This window comes from Lepisma saccharinum, chromosome 25, assembly GCF_977018435.1.
Source record: "Lepisma saccharinum chromosome 25, izLepSacc3.1, whole genome shotgun sequence".
In the NCBI taxonomy this organism is placed as follows: Eukaryota; Metazoa; Arthropoda; class Insecta; order Zygentoma; family Lepismatidae; genus Lepisma; species Lepisma saccharinum.
Window position 1 is genome coordinate 43,199,165 of NC_139253.1, and position 21,560 is coordinate 43,220,724.

The 21,560-nt window shown below is 38.6% G+C and overlaps 2 protein-coding genes across 4 annotated transcripts in view; one reads left to right on the forward strand and one right to left on the reverse strand.

Annotated features, from left to right (window-relative positions):
• The window catches only part of LOC145978872 (uncharacterized protein CG43867), a 936,647-nt gene that overhangs the window by 743,605 nt on the left and 171,482 nt on the right, over positions 1-21,560 (reverse strand). The window lies entirely within an intron of this gene.
• LOC145978754 (protein GVQW3-like) lies at positions 19,825-20,304 on the forward strand. The gene has a single exon (XM_083111565.1). It carries the CDS (start codon positions 19,825-19,827, stop codon positions 20,302-20,304), a length of 480 nt encoding a protein of 159 aa, XP_082967691.1.

Consider the following 21,560-nt stretch of genomic DNA (forward strand, 5'->3'; position numbering starts at 1 on the left):
AGACACGACAAGGTACATCAAAATTCTATGTATTTTAATACAATTTCATGTCTAGAACCTTATATTTTATGTGTGAAATGTCACACACGTAACGCTAGAATGCCCTATTTCTCGAGTTCGTAGCACCGAAACGAAGCATCAAACAGAAACATTTTATCAAGACAAGTTGTTTACCATAATGATCTCTATACGCTGTGAAAGTTTCTGCTCCGACATGTACATTTCGATACTGGAGCCGAGACCGTGAACGAGACGAATGTTTATAAATCGAGACACGAACAAAACGATCATTTGGAACTTCATACGCCTATATTATGTTATTTGAACAGAAAGCTGGATTGGACTAAATAACGCTGAAGTAATTTTAATTATAACTACAGGGCCTTGAATAACGTAGTGTGGAAAACGACCCAAGAAACTACACTCTGTAAAAAAAAATTAGCATCACTTCATTATTTTTGGTCGTCAGCATTTCTCTCGTGAATTATCAGTTGTTTTATTGATTTAATTCGACTTGTCGATTTGTTTTCCTAACAATTATATAAAACACTATATCTGTACAATATATTTTTATTATTTAAGTCATAGTTACGTACATAATGCACTTTACAGAACTAATAACAAAATTATTGCAAATATAGCTTGTGGAACGTTTTCGCACAAAGACAATTTTTACAAGTAAAAAGATTGAACAAAGGTTTTAAATGCATCATGATATGTCAATTTGAAATGATAGTAAGTAAATACATTGACTAGTACTTAGTGTGGCCACCCCTGGCCTTTCTAAGTGCTTCCAACCTTCGAGGAATGCTATGAATGAGATTTTGACAATATTCGACCTCAATTTCATTCCAAACATGTACAATTGCTACCATAAGTTCCTCTTTTGACCTGTACGTCTGATTACCAAGTTTTTTGCACATCATAGCCCACAGGTTTTCTATAGGATTCATGTGTGGAGAGTTGGGCGACCACCAAAGTCTTTCAATGTTCATATCATGAAACCAGTTATTCACCACCTGAACACGGTGACAGGTTGCATTATCGTCTTGAAAAATAAAGTAGTCCAAATTCTGTCCAGAAAAATGATCTCCTGCAGTTTGTAGAACTTTCCGATTCAGGATTTCCAGATATTGATCAGCCTTAACGGTCCATGTGCAAATATGTATCCTGCCAATCCCTTTTGCAGAGAAACATGCCCAAATCATAACACTGCCACAAAACTTTTGAGTTTCTAAACTACAAGATTTTGCAAGTTCTTCTCCCTTCCGCATCCACAGTTTAACTGAGCTGTTATTCCCCAGCAATTTAAATCGTTTCTCATCAGAAAATATCACATGTTTCCAATCTGTATCATTCCATGCGCCATAACGTGTGACAAACTCACGTCTAGCTTTTGCATGTGCGTCAGTTAGTCTGGTTTTTTTACGTGGGACGTGTTTAGAAACACCCTGTTTCTTTAGTCGGGATACTACAGTAGCATGAGTAAGATTAACTCCCACCTTATTTTAAGTTTATGTGCAATTTGTCGTGAAATCATTCCTCTGTTCTTCAGTGCCATGTCCTTTAACATACGATCCAGTCAAGGTGATGTCTTTTTCTTTCTGCCACAGTGACTTCTCAGTGATAATTTTCCATGTTCTTGTTACTTTTGCAGGCAGCGGCTAACTGTGGATTGATGCATTTGAAGTTGTCGACCAATTTCTCTCTGAGAATGACCATCCATATGCAAAGCAAGAACCATTCCTTGCTTACGTGGTGAAATGTCACACTTTCTGCCCATTTTTTTCGAGAAAACACGCTCAAATACACTACACACCACCAGAACACTTCACAAATATGATAACGTATCCAAACTGTCAATAATGAACATGTAGTTGCAACATAAAACATGTCACAAGTTGCACTACTAACAATCGTTTTACAGATTCCTGACAACCGATTACAAAGCCTTGCAGCAGTAACTGATTGCAACACCCTCTAGCGGACACTCCAAACACTAAATCAACAAAAGAATAACACCACACTACGCAGTGAATCCAGACCAATGCTTCAATCAATTGATTTCAAGTTGTGCAGGAAAGATGCATGCATGCGAAACTCAAAATTGTCAACATCCGTAATAAGAATACAGTGATGCTATTTTTTTTTTTTACAGAGTGTAGTTCCCCAGACGGATGACAAACATAGATGGCAGTGCGATCGGACCAGTTGCTAATTTTGTTATGAAAGTAATGCGGCTTAGTTTTTGGAATATATTGTGTAGATTTGTTTGTCTAGAAAGGCGGTAAGTGAATTGATGGAAACAGTTATATTTGTGGAGTGATTTGCAGTCACGAAATGACATTAATTTGGAAAGAAAAGTAAAATAAAATTAATAAATAAATAGCATGCGTAACACAGGAAGAAACATCGCAATGTGATTCCGGACGTTAGGTGTTGGATTGTGTACTAGAGTTTTATTTTTCTATGTTATTAGAATATAAATAGTATCCTGAGAGATATTTCATACCGAGGCGACAAACCACAAGTGTCGCTTGGAAGCGATCAGTCCGTAATCAATGCAGCCTTTCGAACCGTAGGGACACAAGCTCTGACTGCACCCTTTCCTCAAGGAGATTTTACACCAAAGCGACACGCGACAAACGAGACGAGGATTTCACACCAAAGCGACACGGGTCCTTCGGTCCAAGGCAACTTTCATACCAAAGCGAGACGCGACACATGTTGCTTGGAAACGAGCCAATCAAGAGCAACATATCACATTGTAAAGGCATGACGGGCAGCACAGGCCAGCGTTCGGTTGGTGAAATCCTCAAGCGATAAGTGTCGCGTGCCGCTTTGGTGCGCAATATCCCTAAAGCAAGACACTCATTGCATCACGCATGCGCGAACAACAAACCACGGCAACGCGTTGCAAGCTATTGAGGAAATGGCCCAGTTTGAGCGACACACAAGCGACAAAGCGACACGTGTGGCTTATCGTGTCGCCTAGATCTGGTGTTCGCACAATTAGCAGCAAACGCTTTCTAATAGACTGAAGTGCCGCTTCAAGGCTGTCGCTTGTCACTTAGTTGGGAACTCCCCCTGTAGCGCGTCGCTTCGGGCTGAGCACCCTTCTTTCCGACCGAAAAAACAAGTAGCATGCGAATACGACATATGAACGTGTCGTTTGCTGTTTCGACCCTCATGTACAATGGATGCTATTTTACAGGAAGTGTGTGTCACTAGTGTGACAGTGTGAATATTCCGTGTCGCTTGTCCCATTGGTTTGAAAGTTTCCTTACACTCATGTCGATGGCACTAAGAAAGTTTTGTGGGGTTCCCCTTGTCGTTTCATGGAATCATCATCGCCGCGATTAGTTTAAAGCGGAAGAAAACAGAAAGTAAATATCAAAAATACAAATGCTTCAGTGTGTATATCTTGAAAAGAAATGATGATGATGATGATAATAATAATGAACCTAATTCATACACAAGAATTTAGTTGCCAAGAGCATTCCACGCGTATTTTTTCTCCCGTATTATTAACGAAAGTATGACGATAACAGGACGTGGTCGACTGTCTAGAATGTTCGTTAATATCTTCATATTTGGTAGGCTTATTAAATATATCTATGTAGTATAAACATATTTTTTTAGAGTAGTTTTGTATGCATTTTTAATAAAACCTAATAGTATGATTTTCAACGTTTGAATTTGTTATACGAACATGTCCATGAAGCAAAAAAAGAAAATATTGCTTTACCTTTTGAAAATCTAGTATCAAATATCTTTAAATTTTGTGTTCAGTAAAATATATTTGTATTCTGGCTTTCCAGCACATCGTGTATAATTTGGTTAAATGGCCGCTAAACCTGGTCACGGAGCAACTAGTAACGTATTTTGACTACTTGTTGCAGTGGTTTTCAACCTTTGTGAGACAACAGACCAGTAAATTTATTTTTTGCAAGTCGATGCCCTGATCCCAACAATTTCACATACATTCATTTCTGATCTATAAAGTTTATGTGGAAATTAATATGCAGCCTTAATTAATATCAACTATGGCATAATAATAGTTCAATTATATGTATAGACTTGCTGTCAAATATGAAATTAGATTTAAATTAGTCGTCAACCCCTGGGTGCAACGGACCGTTTGCGGTCTGGCGGTTGAAAAACACTGGCACTAAAACTGAAGCAGAAGTAAATAAGACTGGCCGCAAATGGCAAAAAAATCTATTTAAGAAATTTGGACTGGACCTACAGTTTGAAATGAGATCCGAGGCACTCTGCCTCCACTGAGGATTGAACCTCAGACCCCTTCTTATTACAAGGGAATAGCATTACTTTATTCCACTCCAGAGGCCCACTCATGATTATGAAGGGAACCTTCTATAAAAAAGCCGGTCTTTTTCCAACAACAGTACTTGCAATTTGTTCTCTGTGATTTACATGCAGACTTATATCTTAATCTCTGATGAAGTAGCAAACAGTCTTATTAAGTATAGAAACCCCTCAGACTAAAGCAGCACATGACAGTGTGTGTGTGGGGGGGGGGATGTTACATTAAATGAAGTGACAAGTGACTTGGGCCCCTTCAGTCTGTAAGCAGGCATCCAACACGCATGCGCAAACAAGACTTAGGCCACATGATGCGCGCCGTTGAAGGAGCTTTCAGACTGAAGTCACAAATGACAAGCGACACAATCTTCTTCAGTATAAAGTAAAACATTCATTGTGCATGCAAGAACAACAGACCAAAGCAGCACGATGCACGCCATTGAGAAAACAGTATAGTCCGATCAACATGCAAGTGACTTGTTTACCTCGTTGTCACACTTTGGCTCGAAAGGTCTGCTTCCAAGTGGCACGTCACTTGTTGCTTTGGTCTGAAAGTTCCCTGAGAAAACGGTACAGATCAAGTGACAAGCGGCACTTGCAGCTTATGTTGCTTTGGTTCGAAAGGTTACATTTACTTCTAAGTGTTGGTTTCCAAGCCACGTATCGCTTTCGTCTCAAAGCTCCGTTGAACAGGATATATACACACATACAAGTAATACGTATACTTCTGCATATATGTTGTACACAGTAAAGATTTGTAATTGTCCCGCAACATCGAACACGTACTATGATGTTAACATTTATTTCATATTTTATGAGAGCAGCATTTAAATTGAGATACAAACATGTAAAAGCTTGTTTTAAGTCCATTTCATGGTCAGATGTGCTCATCGGGACTACACGCTTAGTTTTAACCCTAGCCGTACAAGAAACTTACATACCGGGGGGAGGCTCACAGGCCCACACCTTTTTTTATAACTAAAATTCAAGAAACCATTTTATTATTGAATCACTGCTTCCTTTGCTGATTATATATGTGCAGTTATTTATTAATTAAAATAATTACAAAAAATACAATCATTAATAAAAAATAATAACCAATTATTGCATGAGTGTCTCACATATATTTTATCATTCACTAAAACTCACAAAATTCATAATATTTTTTATTAAAGCTTTTTTTGTTTTTAGAAGTGCAGTTGTTTATTAAATACAATAATTACAAATATTACCATCATTACCAACCAATTGTACTCTGTCACTGGCATGAGTGTCTCGAATGAGACACATTCAAAGATGGCGCCTGATATCCCCACCAAGTACATTTTGCCTCCTCGTTGCATTACATTTGTTATAATGAACAAAAGTAATACAGAAATATTGTGAACATCCTAGGGAACAATGTAATGTATTTTCAAACAGGAGAAATGTAAAAAATAGAGGTGGTGAACCTGCATGCCCCAACCCCCCCTCCCTCGGTAAGCTACGGTTAAAATTGTATCTGAACCACTAAGCAATATGTGTCCATTGGGATTGGCCAATATCTTCATCTTGGCTGCTACATCATGTAATTTTTTTAGCTAGTTGTACAATATGTCATTACAAACTTGCAAACTCAAAATAGTAACTTCAAGTGAAACAGGTTAGCTGTAATTGGTAAAGCCAAAAAAGCCAAAATTTCCGTTTCTTTCCAAAAAAGCCGGCTTTTTATCGGAAAAAACCGTCCATTCAAAAAAGCCAGCTTTTTTGCAACTCTACTTATGGGAGTTCTGACTAGCTATACAATCAGTGTCTTACCCAAGGAAGGGGGTGTTGTACAGCTATTAAATGATATGTGTACGAGTATTTCGCTCCGCTATACGGCGTATTAGCCCGAAAGAAGCAGCTCTATTCAATTACATGACGGCAGCGTAATTTGCGACGAAAGCCTTTTCAAGATTAGGAAAGCGACGGGCGTAAAACTGAAGCCTTCCGGTGAAAGATCGCCAAGAAAAGAACGACCCTGAGAGAAATAACTGTCTCACAACTTACACTGAGGATATGTTCCTTTTACTCTCTTCCCATTCAATATCGTTTGGGGCAGGGCTCTCCTGGCCACAGATGGAGAAGCCTTATTACGTCTTTCCGTCTGTCTATCTGCTATGGATGCAGGGACTGGAAGTATCTTGTCTCTACCCTGCAATCTTCCTGAGGGAAGAGAAGACGGGAAGAAGGGGGAGAAAGTCACAAAAATGATTTCAAGGATCGTTCAAAGCTTCCATTTTCTCTCGCAAGTCGGATGGAAACGCGGGAGCAAAGAGATGGTTAGGGTGGGGGGGGGTAGAAAAACGCAGCGACGCGACGGCGGAAAAACATAAGAAGAACGAATTCGAGAGAACCCAAAAAAAATGTATGTCCATGTGCAGGTACTTTAAGCGACCCATTCTAAACTTATCCACTCAGATCCTTTCCTCTTTTTTTTCGTGTTCTCTCTTCTTCCTCGCACTCTTCTGTTTTTAGAAATCTTCACCCCCGAGATCGGAACATCCGTTTCTCCCCAGGGAAGAAAGTGGGGAAAGGAAACGCAGTGTTTCCACGATGATGGCTTCTAACATTAAACAGCAATACTCGAAAGAAAGGCCAGAAACCAAGTGATTCTGATTTTAAACGAGCAGCAACCCTTGCATTCAATACGATTTTCCGTATCAAATGTTCCACCGTAGGGAAAGGAATGGATATTCACCAAATACAATAGCGCTGAATTGAGAGGGGAAAAAAAGTGTGAAAGATTTCTTTAAAATTTTGTAAAATTTTGCTGATTCGCAACGGACATCTACAGATTGATTGATTGATTTGCTTTATTTTACTTCGCTTCTTGTGCCACTTTCGGCTAATTTGCGAAGATGGGGATGAGTGATGATATGATGAAATTGATGAATGGACACTTACAAACATCCATGCCCAGGTCTGAATTCGAACCCGGGAGACCTGGCGTCGTAGCAACTGGCATCCATATTCTTAAAATTTTGCCAAACTTTTAGTAAATTGGAAAGGTGTTAACATATTTGTTACATAGCCTACAGCTTATTTTGAAGCCAAATGTTCTCACTGAAGATTATACACTAACTAACTAACTCACTCTCTAGCCTTCTTAAACCCGAAGGTTCATGGCTGCAGCAACACAGGCCTTCCATCTGTCCCTATCTTGAGCAACATCTATATACTCTTTTCCATCCCTACTGATTTCCCTTAGGTCCATCTCAACGTTGTCCCTCCATCTTCGTCTTGGCCTTCCTACTGGTCTCTTACCATCAGGTTTCCCAACAAGAATCCTGTAAACTCCTCTTTCCTCTCCCATTCGTGCCACATGGCCTGCCCACCTAAGTCTTCTTGATTTAATTATTCTAATAATGTCTGGACATGAATACAAATTATGTAGTTCTAAATTATGTAACCTTCTCCACTCACCTGTCTCCTAATCCCTTTTAGGTCCAAAGATTTTCCTAAGGATCCTATTTTCAAATACTCTCAATTTATGTTCCTCCTTCAATGTAAGGGACCAAGTTTCACACCCATATAATACTACAGGCAAAATTACGGTTTTGTATATTTTAACTTTTAGTTTCTTAGATATTAAACGAGAAGACAAAAGTTTATGAAGAGAGAAGTAACATGCATTTCCTGAATTAAGCCTACTTTTTATTTCCTCTTTAATATAATTTTCATTTGTTAATATTACTCCTAAGTATTTGAATTTGGAAATTGGTTCAAACGAGTTGTTATCAATAATTAGATTTTGATTATTACCTAACACTTGGTTTCGGCCTGTAAGCATATATTTAGTTTTCTCTTTGTTAACTTCCAAACCTATCTCTTTAGCAGTTTTGAAAAATATTTTAACATTATTCTTAATTGTATTCACATCATCCCCCAGTAAGTCTACATCATCTGCATATGCTAACAACTGAATCACACCATTTAGTTTTAGTCCTCCTTTAGTTTCGTTTACCTTCCTAACAGCATATTCTAAGGCAAAATTAAAGAGCAATGGAGATAATGCATCTCCTTGTTTTAACCCATCGTGAATTGTAAATTTGTCAGACATATTAATACCCACACGAATTTTACTTTCTGTTTCACTGGTGCATATTTTTATCATACTAACAAGCTTCTTAGGTATTCCAAACTCTACTAATATATTATATAATTTATCTCTTTTGACCGAATCATATGCTTTTTTGAAATCAATGAATAGCTGATGGACATTTTGATTATATTCCCACTTTTTTTCAAGTGTCTGTCTGATGTGAAAAATTTGATCTGTAGTTGATCTGTTGCGTTTAAATCCACATTGATAATCACCTATAATTTCATTAGCATATGGGGTTAGTCTTGTTAAAAGAATGTTAGATAATATTTTATATGTTGTTGAGAGTAGAGAAATTCCACGGTAATTATTGCAGTTCATTTTATCACCTTTTTTAAACACAGGAACAATTATGGATTCTTTCCACTGTTGAGGGATTTCTTCTTTATTCCATATTAAACAAATTAATTTATGAATTTGACATATTAATGAATTTCCACCATATTTAATTAACTCAGCTGGTATTAAATCAATGCCAGGTGCTTTGTTATTCTTTAGCCTTTTAATAGCATCTTTAACTTCAGCCAAGTTAGGTTCTGGAACTAAAGGTTCTGATGTGTGTACTTATACACAACACAAAACATTTTTTATAAAGCAACTAAGAAATTATTCTACGTATTACATCAGGAGTCTTCAGGTGCATGTTTATAAACAACATTAATAAAACAGTATTAAGTTTGTTTCATTAAAAATAGGTTACATTACAACTACGAAGACATTCTTAATACTTAGTAGCATAAACTTGTATCTCAATTGGAAAATCAGATCTAAGATAAATTCGAAGAAGCAGTTATCGTTAAATAATCACCATACAGAATTAAATTAGTAACATAAAGGATCCTCAACGAATGCGATGACTTGGACATGGAAATAACATAATAGAGAGCCAATGAAATTATGTTGTTAAATATTGAAAAACTAAATATTGAGGCTATAAATGGGGTGTTTAACGTTGATTGTGGACGGCTGGATTTTCTGAGTGGCAGAAAGGACAGATACATTTTCTTCTCACTTTATTCTGACAGGCATTATCATACTGCTCTACTTGGTTTTAGGAAACTAGATCCGGACATCAAGCGTTAAACTACACAACTTCTCGCAATAAAACTGTACCGTTCTTATTTAGTTGTCTCACTTAGTTTTGCACGTTCTGACAAAAAGAAAAGGAAATAAATAAATGTAACTTGATTTTTCTTAGAGAAAACAGAACAATGTGATAAAATGGAGAAGGACTCAACAAGCCTAAGATGCGCTGTAAATTATAAAAGAAGGAAAATTACAGCCATTAGACGGCTTTTAATTTTTCTCTTTTTGCTCGCGTTTTGTTCATTATGGTGTAATATATATGACACCGAGTTGTGCCTCCTGCAATAGTATGGTGAGGAGTATTTCGAAAATTCGAGGAATGTGTGTTTGGGGTTTTGATGAAATGAAGGTATATACCACAGCTGCATTACGATACATGAAAAATATCTCTATCCTCTGTACCGATTCATTGCTTTCAAGCACGTGCATAATTTTTACAATGTTTTTAAATTAAAAATACCAATAACGATTATGTGCATGCCGTAATAATGGCACGCGATATACTGCACTGTAATGCAATAGATAAATAATACCAAACGCGCATTTCACAATTCTTGCTGCATTGTAGAGGAACGTGTGAGCTTGAGACAAAAGTAACATTTTCGATATTTGAAATATTTTCGATATTCGATATTTAAGATATAGGCTATATATATTGATATTTTCGCACGAATATTAAAATGAAGTGTAAATTAGGAGTACGGGAAGAGCAAATTCAGTGCAGGGGTCGCCATATTCTATTCTCGAAAAGGACAGAAATCTCTAGCTATGGCTATGACAGCTAGCACCCAAAACATGACAGATACATTTAAAATTCCAGAATGATACCTATTCTGGTAAAATGCCAGCAGTATGTAAAAGGCTGATTATAATAAATTAAAAAATGAGAGCTCGAAAACCAATTTGAAACTAAGCTTTTACGGTGATATGAAACGAATATATGGAGGAAATACACATTCGGTAAACTTCAGGCCATCACGGTTGTCATGATAAAGCAGAATTCGATATAAAATTACGGAAATGGAGAATATTGTTATTTACTCTGGCTACCACCGTGCTGTATCTATTGTAGCACTCGGGAACGACGTCTTCCGTTTGACATAGAGTCCATAAAACATGAAAGAGCCCGGGCGACGTTCAAAACGCTTAAATGAAACCAGAGTTCAGTCGGCTGCGAAACTAGTGGATGTTTACCACCAGAAATCTCGTTTGAGGCACGATATTTGCGGCCCTCTCGCATGCTACTTTGTGAAACATCTGTCATCCTTGTTTTTGTTCCTTTGTAGTTAGCACTAAGTAAAACACGAATATCTCTGCGAAACTAAACGGCTTTCCACAAAAACCCAGGCCCATCTAAAATTCATTTGAGGAGGAGTGTCTCCGCAGTGCGATCTGCCGCAAAGCTACCGGACCAACGCAGATCAAAGTACCACAGCTTTCAAGTTACATGAATGTAACTAAAAGCTTATATACAAAGTACACAGACACATATATTCATCATATGCAGTACGTGACTTGTTGATTCTGGGTATAACTAACTGACGAATATGAAACAGACCGATAACTTCCATGTATTAAGAGTTCTGACAGCGTAAGACTCGGCCATCAAAACAAAACACTCGAAGGTTCGATGCTGATCTTGTACGCACCATGGCTCTTGACATGAAAGTTTTGATACAGTTTTTCCTCTTCTTACCTTTTATAACGGGAGGATTTAACGGGCTCACACCCCTCCCATTCGTTTAGTAAACATTTTTCATTAATTACATAATCAAATCAGTAATTACCATTTCATTACATTCAAAGTAAAAAGGAAAGTGCTCCCCTGTGTTTTGCACCATGCCATGAAGGCGTATAGGGGGTGTGGAGTTAGGGGCCCACACTTTCTTGATCACGACAGGTGGGGTGGGGCGATGTGACCCCCTCCTCCCCGCAGTTGAACAGCCGCTTGATCAGGTGGAAAAAATTCCAGTTCTTCCCACCAGGGATCGAACCCGGGTCCCTCGCATGGTAGTCAGACGCCCTAATAACTTAGCTACCGCATTACATTACTTGGAAGAATTTTGATTTTTTATTTATGGTGTATTTATAATAGATAGTCAAGTTATTCTTCAAATACCATAATGTTACATCCTCATGACGTAAGCAGTTTCATAATTTCTTAAGGAAAACCAACATTGTCATAATTTGCAATAATTAATTGTATGTAGACACAAAAAGTGAAAATTCAGACATATCTTGTAGATTTTCTTAAATCTCGAAAATACAGTACCCATAATGAAGAATAATAATGAGACTGATTATAAATAATAAATATATTATTGATTAATTGTAAACGTTTAATGATAATAATATTATAATAATAGTAATTAGTAAACCTTTTACATATAATCATTAACATCAAGCAATAGTTATTATTAACAGTCTATAAAATGTTACTCTCCTTGGAGTGTTGAAAGTTGCTTCCCATTATTTCTCTATATATACAGCCATGTAATGAGTAGAGCCCGGATGTTCAGGGAAAAAGGCAACGCAAAATTGAAAAAAGACAGTGTATATCGAAAAAAAGGCAGTCAAGTTTCAGAAAGACGCAGTGAAAATTGAAGAAGAGGCATTAAAAATTGAAGAGAAGGACTTAAATTCTTCTTAAATCTTTAAAAATATATTTACAAATAATAATTTGAATAACAAGGGTTAGAAGAAGATAAATATAATTTTAAAAAATGCCTTGTCGGAATGACAAAAGGGGCAAAAAAAAGGCAAAAATGTTTGAAAGAGGCAGCATAAGGTGAAATAGGCCAAAAAAAAGGCAACATAAAGTATTGTTCAGAATGTTAAGAACCTTCGGATCGGTGTACTTTTGTATTCAATTTTTGTCTACCAGCGTCGGAAACGAATAGGCATTTTGCCTAAAATCCGGGCTCTAGTAATGAGATATCGATTTCTTTTAATTGCTCGATACCTATTTAAAGGAGAGCGGCTCACCGAGTCTAAGGTATCCGTTCCTTTGAGCCATCCCTAACAAAGAAAACCCACACTTCTCTACATCCAGTTTTAGTCTGTCAATGCAACTTTTCTGTCTTTCATTCCTTCGTGTTCCTACCATTACTACTGTCTTCTTTGCTGCAGCAATACCAGGAGTAAGCACACCAGACATTCCAGCCAGAACCGCCCACCTCCCCAATATCTCGGACCTATGCAAAGAGTAAGCTTACTCCGGTAGTGAAAGTCGATACGATCTTTATAACGCGGAATGGTACGTTACTGTTCAACTCTCTCTCGTCGTATCCTCTTTTGAGTAACACCAAATATCCATCTCAGATGCATTGCCTTCTTTGCCATTTAGCGTCAATGTAACGGCCAACCAATAGTCGACTCAAGCCCAGGATGTTTGAAAGCGTAATCGTGAGTTGACCAATCACCACCTAAGCGGATAAAGCTGACTACATAAGCAGCCTTTAGCTGTAATGGCCGTGTCCACTTTCCTTGTTTGATGCCACTCCAGAATTTACATGTAAATCAGGAAAGTTTATAGCGGTGGGAGAGAAATGGTTTAATGAACTATTAACGCATGCAGACGGTGTGGACTTGATAGGTACTGCAGGACAATTACCAGCGCGCTGAAGTTCTTGCTCGCAACCACCTGAATAAATTAGTCCCGGATGGCGAGCAACCGGATTCAGGAACTACATGGGTTATTATACAGCGATTACATGTGTATCTACCTATGTTCAACATTTACGAGTATCCCTGGCAATAAAGGAAAATGAAATAGAAAAAACAGTTGGAAGCAACCTCCAGGAAACAATAAAAAAAGATTATGTCACATGAACACCGGCATTCATCAGCTTACAATATCGACATTGCACTGCTATAAACGGCTTACGCTTTTAGAAGGAGCATGAGTTCAACCAATACGCAGCCAGCGCTCTAGCGCTGTTGCCAAACCAACTGCTAGCGGAGATTTTCCCAGGAGATTTGAATAGGGGTTCACTGATTTCTGTGGTAGATATTTTACCCTCTTTTATAATACGCGACACAGTATGCACACATACACCACACGCTTTAGCCGTACGTTCCCGACTCTGAGAAAACACTGTTTCAGCATGCACTTGTTCCGACGCCAATTCCGTGAAGTAAGAATTCATTTTAAAACTAAGATTTCTGTCTTGTGAACGTAATATTTCACCCTTGGTGCCTGTACTACTGGTACTAGATTTCAAGAGCGACATTATTTATTTGATTTGATTTATTTTACTTCGCTTTTCTGTCACTTTTGGCTAATTGCGAAGACATTATTTAATAACACTCACAGAACACACACTATTGCACAACTATCGAACATAAGAGTTGTAGTGCACCACGCGCTACAACGCCAGGGTTCGAACCCCGGCCCGGGCAAAGGTGTTTTTAAGTGTCCCTTCATCAATTTCATCATATCATCACCCATCCTCATCTTTGCGATTAGCCAAAAGTGGCAGAAAAGGGAAGTAAAATAAATCAAATCAATCAATCAATCAATAAGGGCTGTATTGAATTCTCTCACAACTGTTTTTCGTGGCGTACGAGTAAAATTATTTTACACGGCCCTTGTTACGAAAACGCTGAACTCAAACTGACAAATGACTCGCAATGTTCGTGAACGCCCACGATAATGAAAGGTCATTGTGTATATTCAGCCTAATTTGACACCCATAGCTTTACCAAGACACAACAATTCAGCGGGATCAACACGGTGGCAACGGAAGAAAAAAAAACGGAACACTGAAGGAAAACGAAAGGGTCATTGTTTGTGTGTAGAGACGTATTGTTTCCCGTGTTTCTTCGAGAAACCATAACTTCGGCTGTAGGCGACGGAAATTCATGGAACTTGGACAGTCAGGTTCAAAATGTCGTGTCCCATCTTATGAATGATGAACCTTAAAGTGGCAAGTTTTATGAAAACTTCTTGCGCACAAGAAAAATACAGAACATGGTGTTTAACTTGCGCGCCGCAGTTTCCTAACTGTAAAACGTTGCGCTCCTGCCATTGGCTGGTCGTCAAGGACACGCTCTCCGTAGCTCCGCCCGATATCGCTTCTTAAAAACGTGCGTCGTTATAGTTGTTCAAAAGCTTTAGCTCTACTGATAGTTCGAAGCTGGAAAGTACGATGGGTCAGCTGTCTTCGACAATTTATTTTCTTTCTTTCAATAAAGCTAGTTGGGTTTCGTCTAGTTATTGTTCCACGAATTGTCGAAATAAACAAAACCGTGCTACGATTACAACTAGACTCAACAAAGGGCATCTGCCAAAAAAATGTAATTCATAGGATGAGCATAGTAACGAGGAATGTGCAAGCATGGTCTCCACTACAAGAACTGAGTAGTACACACAGACATACGAGTTGATTTTTTAATATCTAACTTCTTGTAAACCCCGACTACACAAGACCAAACAAACTGGTAGTTTCCTTTAATATCGAGATCTTATAGAGCTAATTCTTACATGCTCAGCCATCTTTTTACTACTGTAGTAAATGGAATACAGCCTTCTTTACAAGGAAACATATGCTTATCATTACTGATTCTAACATGAACATAAGCTTTTAGCTAAGCACGAAGAGGAGGATGAAGGGTGATATGATGAAATTAATGAAAGGACAATTACAAACACAATTGGACAACACGCAACACGGGCCTCGCAGAGGATTATACTGGTTGTGAGGCCAGACGCCAGAGCATCTTTAGTCTGTAAAATGCAGTTCATGGTGTACTACGTGGAACAGGTTGACACCTGGCATTAGGTGTTTGCCAAAAAGCAATCCCTTACACTCCTAAATAAATGAAGATAATACTTCTGAATGAATACTTTAAGAGAACAAGTTAAACATTACTTTTCACACTTCATAAAACGAAATCCTGCTCAACAACCATACTACTGACAAGAATTTAAATGGAAATGTTGTTTCCTTACGTTTTTTGAAAACAGCAGATGAAATGCAACACCTTCATGTCACATTAAACTTGCTTTTACTGAAAACTGTGAACTGAGTTATTTGTGTTTTTAATTTGCAGTAGCCAGTTTTAAACAGGATGCCGGCCCGACAGCACTAATTTACATAAGCATTCATTTTCCGCTGAATATTCCCTCAAACAGCCACTAAATTCATTCTGAAACGGGCAACAGCCGGATAGTTGGTTTCAAAATATTAATTCTACCGTAACACGGTTTAAAATTGTGCAATCACACTACTAGTCAAACTGTAAAGCCGTTGGTAGCTAATTTTGCTTGCACAAAAAATATAGTGACGAGAAGATAGAGTAAAATAAAGCATTGGAGTGGTGAGTCGAAAACGTACAAAGAAGACCTCTTGGAATGGACTGCAGACCTGTATATGGTCAGATTCAACAATTGAAGAACCCTATTTATAACAAAAAACATCAAACAAAGGACTTGAATCTATTATCGCCAGAACTGAAAATGATAACATTCTGCAAAAGCAATGTACTTGTAGTAAATCAAATTGAAAAGAAACAAGTTGAACAAAACCAAGACAGTCACATCCGGGGAAAAAATCCAAATTTAAATTCGAACCACCTAGAAAAGTAGGCTACAAAGGTTGAACGTTATGAGTATTTCACAATTATTTAGAAAGTCGTCACTAAACGTTTACAATAAAAGCAAGGTGGAGAAATACTGCAAGGGAAAAAACTATTAGAACATTGGTAAAACGAATTTGGTATTCAATTCCCACTCGTTTTGGCAAAACAAATTCCATGACTTTCCCAAGTTTTCAAGGCAATATTAAAATAATTTTCAAGATCATTCTGTGATACTTAACCTGCTATTGATCACTTTTACTGTGTCACACTGCATTTCCTATTTTAACAGAATGAACAAGAAGTTATCTACAAAAACATTTTCAGATGGAATATCTCCCATTAAGAAGTTGATCACGAAAAAGCCAGAATCCTGGAAACTATAAAACACTTGTTTTTTGTTGTTGTTTTCTCAGTTTTTTAAATATATTTCCACATTTCATTATTTTTCACCCATAGGATGATTTCACTGACTTCTTCAGTTTTTCCAGGATTTCGAAGTCAGTGAGAAACATGGTATTGAATATTTATAAATACTAGGCAATGGCCCTTAACATGTACATGAAATAAAGCCATTAAATTATAATAATCAAGAAAAACAGGGTAAATATACGCACTGATTAGATCAATGTCTCGTGGATATTTGGTAACCATATTGTTTTTTGCAATGAAGATCGTTGTCAATATCATAATGGCACTTTTGTGATGGCAATACTTTGATTTATGGACGCGTGAATTCGTTTGTTTCACCTACTCTCGAGCAACCTGGCAAAACATAATTTACGATATGACCATGAAGCACCCACAGATTCAACTCGAACTCCAGAGTGGGAAGCTGAACGACCAATCCACATCTTCGCCCCAGGTTTATCACGTCTGAGGAGGACAACACAAAAAAGCGCGATCAAGGGAGGAAGGTTTAGAGCAGGTGATTTATGAGATCCACGAGGAGAGGCATCAACGCAATCACTTGAGCCTCAACAATGCTTTCCATTACCGCGAGATTCCTTTATACTAGCGACAATAAAAGCTGTCAGAATTATTCGTGTTATATGTGGAAGCGACGGCTGCGGTTTACGTTTAATATATAAAGTACCTGAATGAATTTCGGCTTCGCGGAGCCGTTAAAGTCTCACAACGCGCGCTTCTGGAGGAAACCTTCTTCCTAAAAGGTTAGGCAGAAATCCACCACTAAAATGGTGGAGGAAGAAATGATGCACAAGAGGACGCTATAAAAGTGCTGTAATCGAAAACATCATTTTAAATTCTACGCAGCTAGGTTTTATTAGACATTTTTACGATTATAACCTGCAACACAATGGTCATTGAGTATCGTGTTATAACGCTGGCCCGTACTTCACACGTTGGCTACTAAAAGATTATCTCAGATGTTGCATTAGTGTGTTAAGGTGCACAAAAACGCACGCGGGGAGTGCTAAATGTATATGGCGTTATTTATGCGCCGAATTGAACATACATTTTGATATGCTGTACTCCAAGTGCATGAAGTAGGCCCCCTATCTTTCAATGATGTTGACACTGCATATGGGGTTCATAGCAGGCTTCCATGGTTGTTTACACGCTGAGTTCTTGTATGTTACGGTGAATTTCAGTCAGTCAGTACATTAACGTCATTATTCCCGTTAGGTTAAAATATACTGTGGAGACGAGAGAAAAGAGGATGTAAAAGGAAGAGAGAACAAACGACTCTTGTTAAATGAGCTACTCAGCGTTCTGTAACACAGAGACACTATAGAAAAAATATCCAATTAGTGGTGGTTTTAGTTGATAAGACCTGGATAAAAGTAATAATTTTCACACAATTCCAACAAAAATTATTCCGAGAAGAATCTTGTCCTTGACAATATTTTTCTGTAATATCAACTATACCTACAGAATGTCATGGAATCAGACTTATACCAATAATTATAATGGCAACCAAAACAGACAACTTTAATATTATTTACACTTCTACGTACATTAATTATCGAAGTGCTCCAGACTTGATTAACGCAATACCGTTCTCCATTGTGGAAATCACTAAATTACATATAAAACAAACTATTAGATAGATGAAACATTAAACAGTAACAAATAACGGAGGAAACTGGTGTTGATGCTATCCAAGACTGTTATTTTAGGGAAATCTTAAGTAAGATCAATAAACTTGTTCATTTACGGTAAAGCAGCAAACTATTAAAGAAATTAGAAATTACTTAAACTCGCCGCTGAGAGAAATACATAAAAACAGTGAAAATACTGAAAATTGTAAAAGTTGAACACAAGTTTTTGGTCAACATTGCTATTTTTTCATTATTCCTCTTTTTTTCTTTTGCGTATCTATAGTAAAATTTTCAGGAACATTTGCAATTACCGAAAGAGCAGAATAAACTTAAAACTACATCAGAAGGCCCTGAAATGCAAAGCCCCATTCCGCAGAAACTATATATTCTCGAGATCAAACGAGGCTCTGGCGACCCCACAAGAAGTATAATTTGGGAGAGGGTTTCTGTATCATGTTTATACCTAGTCTTACCATAAATACTGTCACAAAGTTTTAAGTAAATTGACACAAAATGCTGAGAGATATTTTAATATTCTAATAACATTACTGAAATGGATACATGACAAATCAAAATCACAAATCATTATTCAAAATGGCCATCCTTAGCACGCACACATTCCGTAAGTCTTTGTGTAAGTCAATTAAATTACGCAACACATTGACTGGAAAATGAGCAACTGCCTTCAGCAGAGACCGACCGCTATAAACTTTCAATATTGGGATGTCTCTTCTTGCAAGCCATCTCCTGAAGCTTGGACCACAATTTGTAGTCCAAAGGGTATAGGTCCGGACTTGCAGAAGGCCAATCTGAAGTGGAAATGAAGTCTGGAACATTTGCTATGAGGGCACGCTCCATTTCTGTGAAAAGGGGGTCAAAACATCAGCCAAAGTGTACCAGCAGACAGTGCTTGAGAGACTAGTCAAGAATCTCAACACTCTCTTCTATGGTCAGAACTGGAGCTTCTAGTAGGATTCAGCCCCAACATATGAGGCCCGAACAACACATCGGTGGCTGGAGGCAATTGTACCAGACTTAATTTCCACTTCGGATTGGCCTTTGGACTACAAATTGTGGTCCAAGCTTCAGGAGATGGCTTGCAAGAAGAGACATCCCAATATTGAAAGTTTAAAGCGGTCTCTTCTGAAGGCAGTTGCTCATTTTCCAGTCCATGTGTTGCATAATTCAATTGATGCGTGGCCACAAAGACTTACGTAATGTGTGCGTGCTAAGGGTGGCCATTTTGAATAATGATTTGTGATTTTGATTTGTCATGCATCCATTTCAGTAATGTTATTAGGATATTACAATATCTCTCAGCATTTTATGTCAATTTACTTCAAACTTTGTGACAGTATTTATGGTAAGACTAGGTGTATAGGTACTAGCCAGATCGGAAAGTAACGCACAATATTTTTTTTCTCCCCAGATATTGCAGCTGGAATGCTGAAATTGTACGACGAGAGAGTTTGAAGTTTGCACCACAGAGGGTATTTTTTTCCCCTCTGCAGCTCTAGCGAGAGAAGCCTGAACTACGAAACAAACATGGCGCGCATGTTACTGTCGTCCACGTGTGAAGAGCAGCAAAGTGTGGTTCGATTTTTGTGAGCCGAAGACCATACACCGAGTGAAATTCACAGGGACATGCGTGGGGACGACTGTCTGGACCGCAGCAATGTCTCCAGGTGGTGTGCATTCTTTCAAGAGGGCCGTGTGAACCTTAGTGATTCGCCACGCTCCGGGCGGCCGGTTACAGCTTCAACTCCGCAGAATATCCGCGCCATTGAGGCAGCAATTGTGAACGACCGGCGTGTGCACCTGCGAACCTTATCGCATACGTTCAACATTTCCTATGGTGCGGTGTACCACATTGTTCATGACACGTTGAAATTCCGTAAAGTTAGTGCTCGCTGGGTGCCTAAGATCCTGACAGACCACCACAAGGGCCAGCGAATGATGACACGTGTGGATCACTTAACGCGTTACGCCGCAGAAGGGCATGACTTTCTGAAAGGAATCGTCACTGGTGATGAGTCGTGGGCGTACCACTACACGCCCGAAACCAAGCAGGCCTCTATGGAGTGGAACATGCTGGTTCCCCAGTACGAAAAAAATTCAAAGTGACTCAATCTGCTAGGAAAGTGCTTGTGACAGTGTTCTGGGACATGTTTTGTGTATTATTGGTGGACTTTGCTGAACACGGGACCACTGTGAATGCTGCAGTCTACATTAAAACTTTGGTTAAGTTGCGTCGTGCCCTTCGTGACAAACGCCGCAACATTCATGCTGATGGTGTCAAACTTCTTCGTGAAAATGCCCGTCCCCATGTTGCTGCTCCTGTTCGTGAGAAACTCACCGAATTTGGGTGGGAGGTGCTCCAGCATCCACCATTCAGTCCGGACCTGGCACCATCGGACTTTCCTCTGTTTGGTCCCAAGATGGAATTCCTGGCCGGCCAACACTTTGCGACAGATGCGGAAGTGAAATCAGCAGTCCGCAGATGGCTAAACTCCAACCAAACGGACTTCTACGAGCAGGGCATATTGAAACTGGTACCACGATGGGAGAAATGTGTTGAGAAACTTGGTGACTATGTAGAAAAGTAGGTCAAAGATGTCAGTTCATTTGTGATTTGTTTGGTTTTTGTAACATATTAAACTTTTTGCGAAAAAAATTATTGTGCGTTACTTTCCGATCTGCCCACGTATGATTGTAGAGAATAGTGATGTGGGGACAAAAGGAGAGAACAGGAGAAATTTGAGATATGAAGAGAAGAGAGAAGAGAGAAGGAGAGGAGAGGAGAGGAGAGGAGACGATTGTTCCTTCATCAATTTCATTTAATCATCATCCTCACCGGGGCGAGTAGCCAAAACTGGAAGAAATAAACATATAAATAGGAAAATAATGTTTAATTGCAAGTTCAACAAACCCGTCGTACACCCATCCCTCACTTAAATAGTTTCGGAGTGCACAAAAGATTTTAAAAAAAGTATAATTTCACAAACGTTTACTCTACATATTTTAACATACCGACAATATTAGTCAGAGATGGCGTGGATGCATTTCGAATCTACGAATACAGTGGGCGTGACTTTAGAAAGCATGGATGGCTCTCCGAGTAGTCGAGAAGTTGGTCATGCAGCAGAAAATGAAACTTCTGCCGATGCAGCTGCTTCTGCCATCTACCTGTTTTTCCATGAGGTATTGGAACTCGGGGGATGAAAACAGAAGAATCGATTCCTGTGCTTCTACATGCAATATCCTCATACTTGCCTGAATGTTAGTGACAGTAGTTCTACGCTCGCACGTAACTACTGGAGTAGTTAGCGTACCAGATTTGTACCCAAGACCGTCCAAGGTTCGATCCCCGCCACCGGTAC

Bases quoted from the DNA above. Each gene is read 5' to 3' on its own strand.
- LOC145978754 (XM_083111565.1), top strand. From the start codon at position 19,825: ATGCGTGGGGACGACTGTCTGGACCGCAGCAATGTCTCCAGGTGGTGT.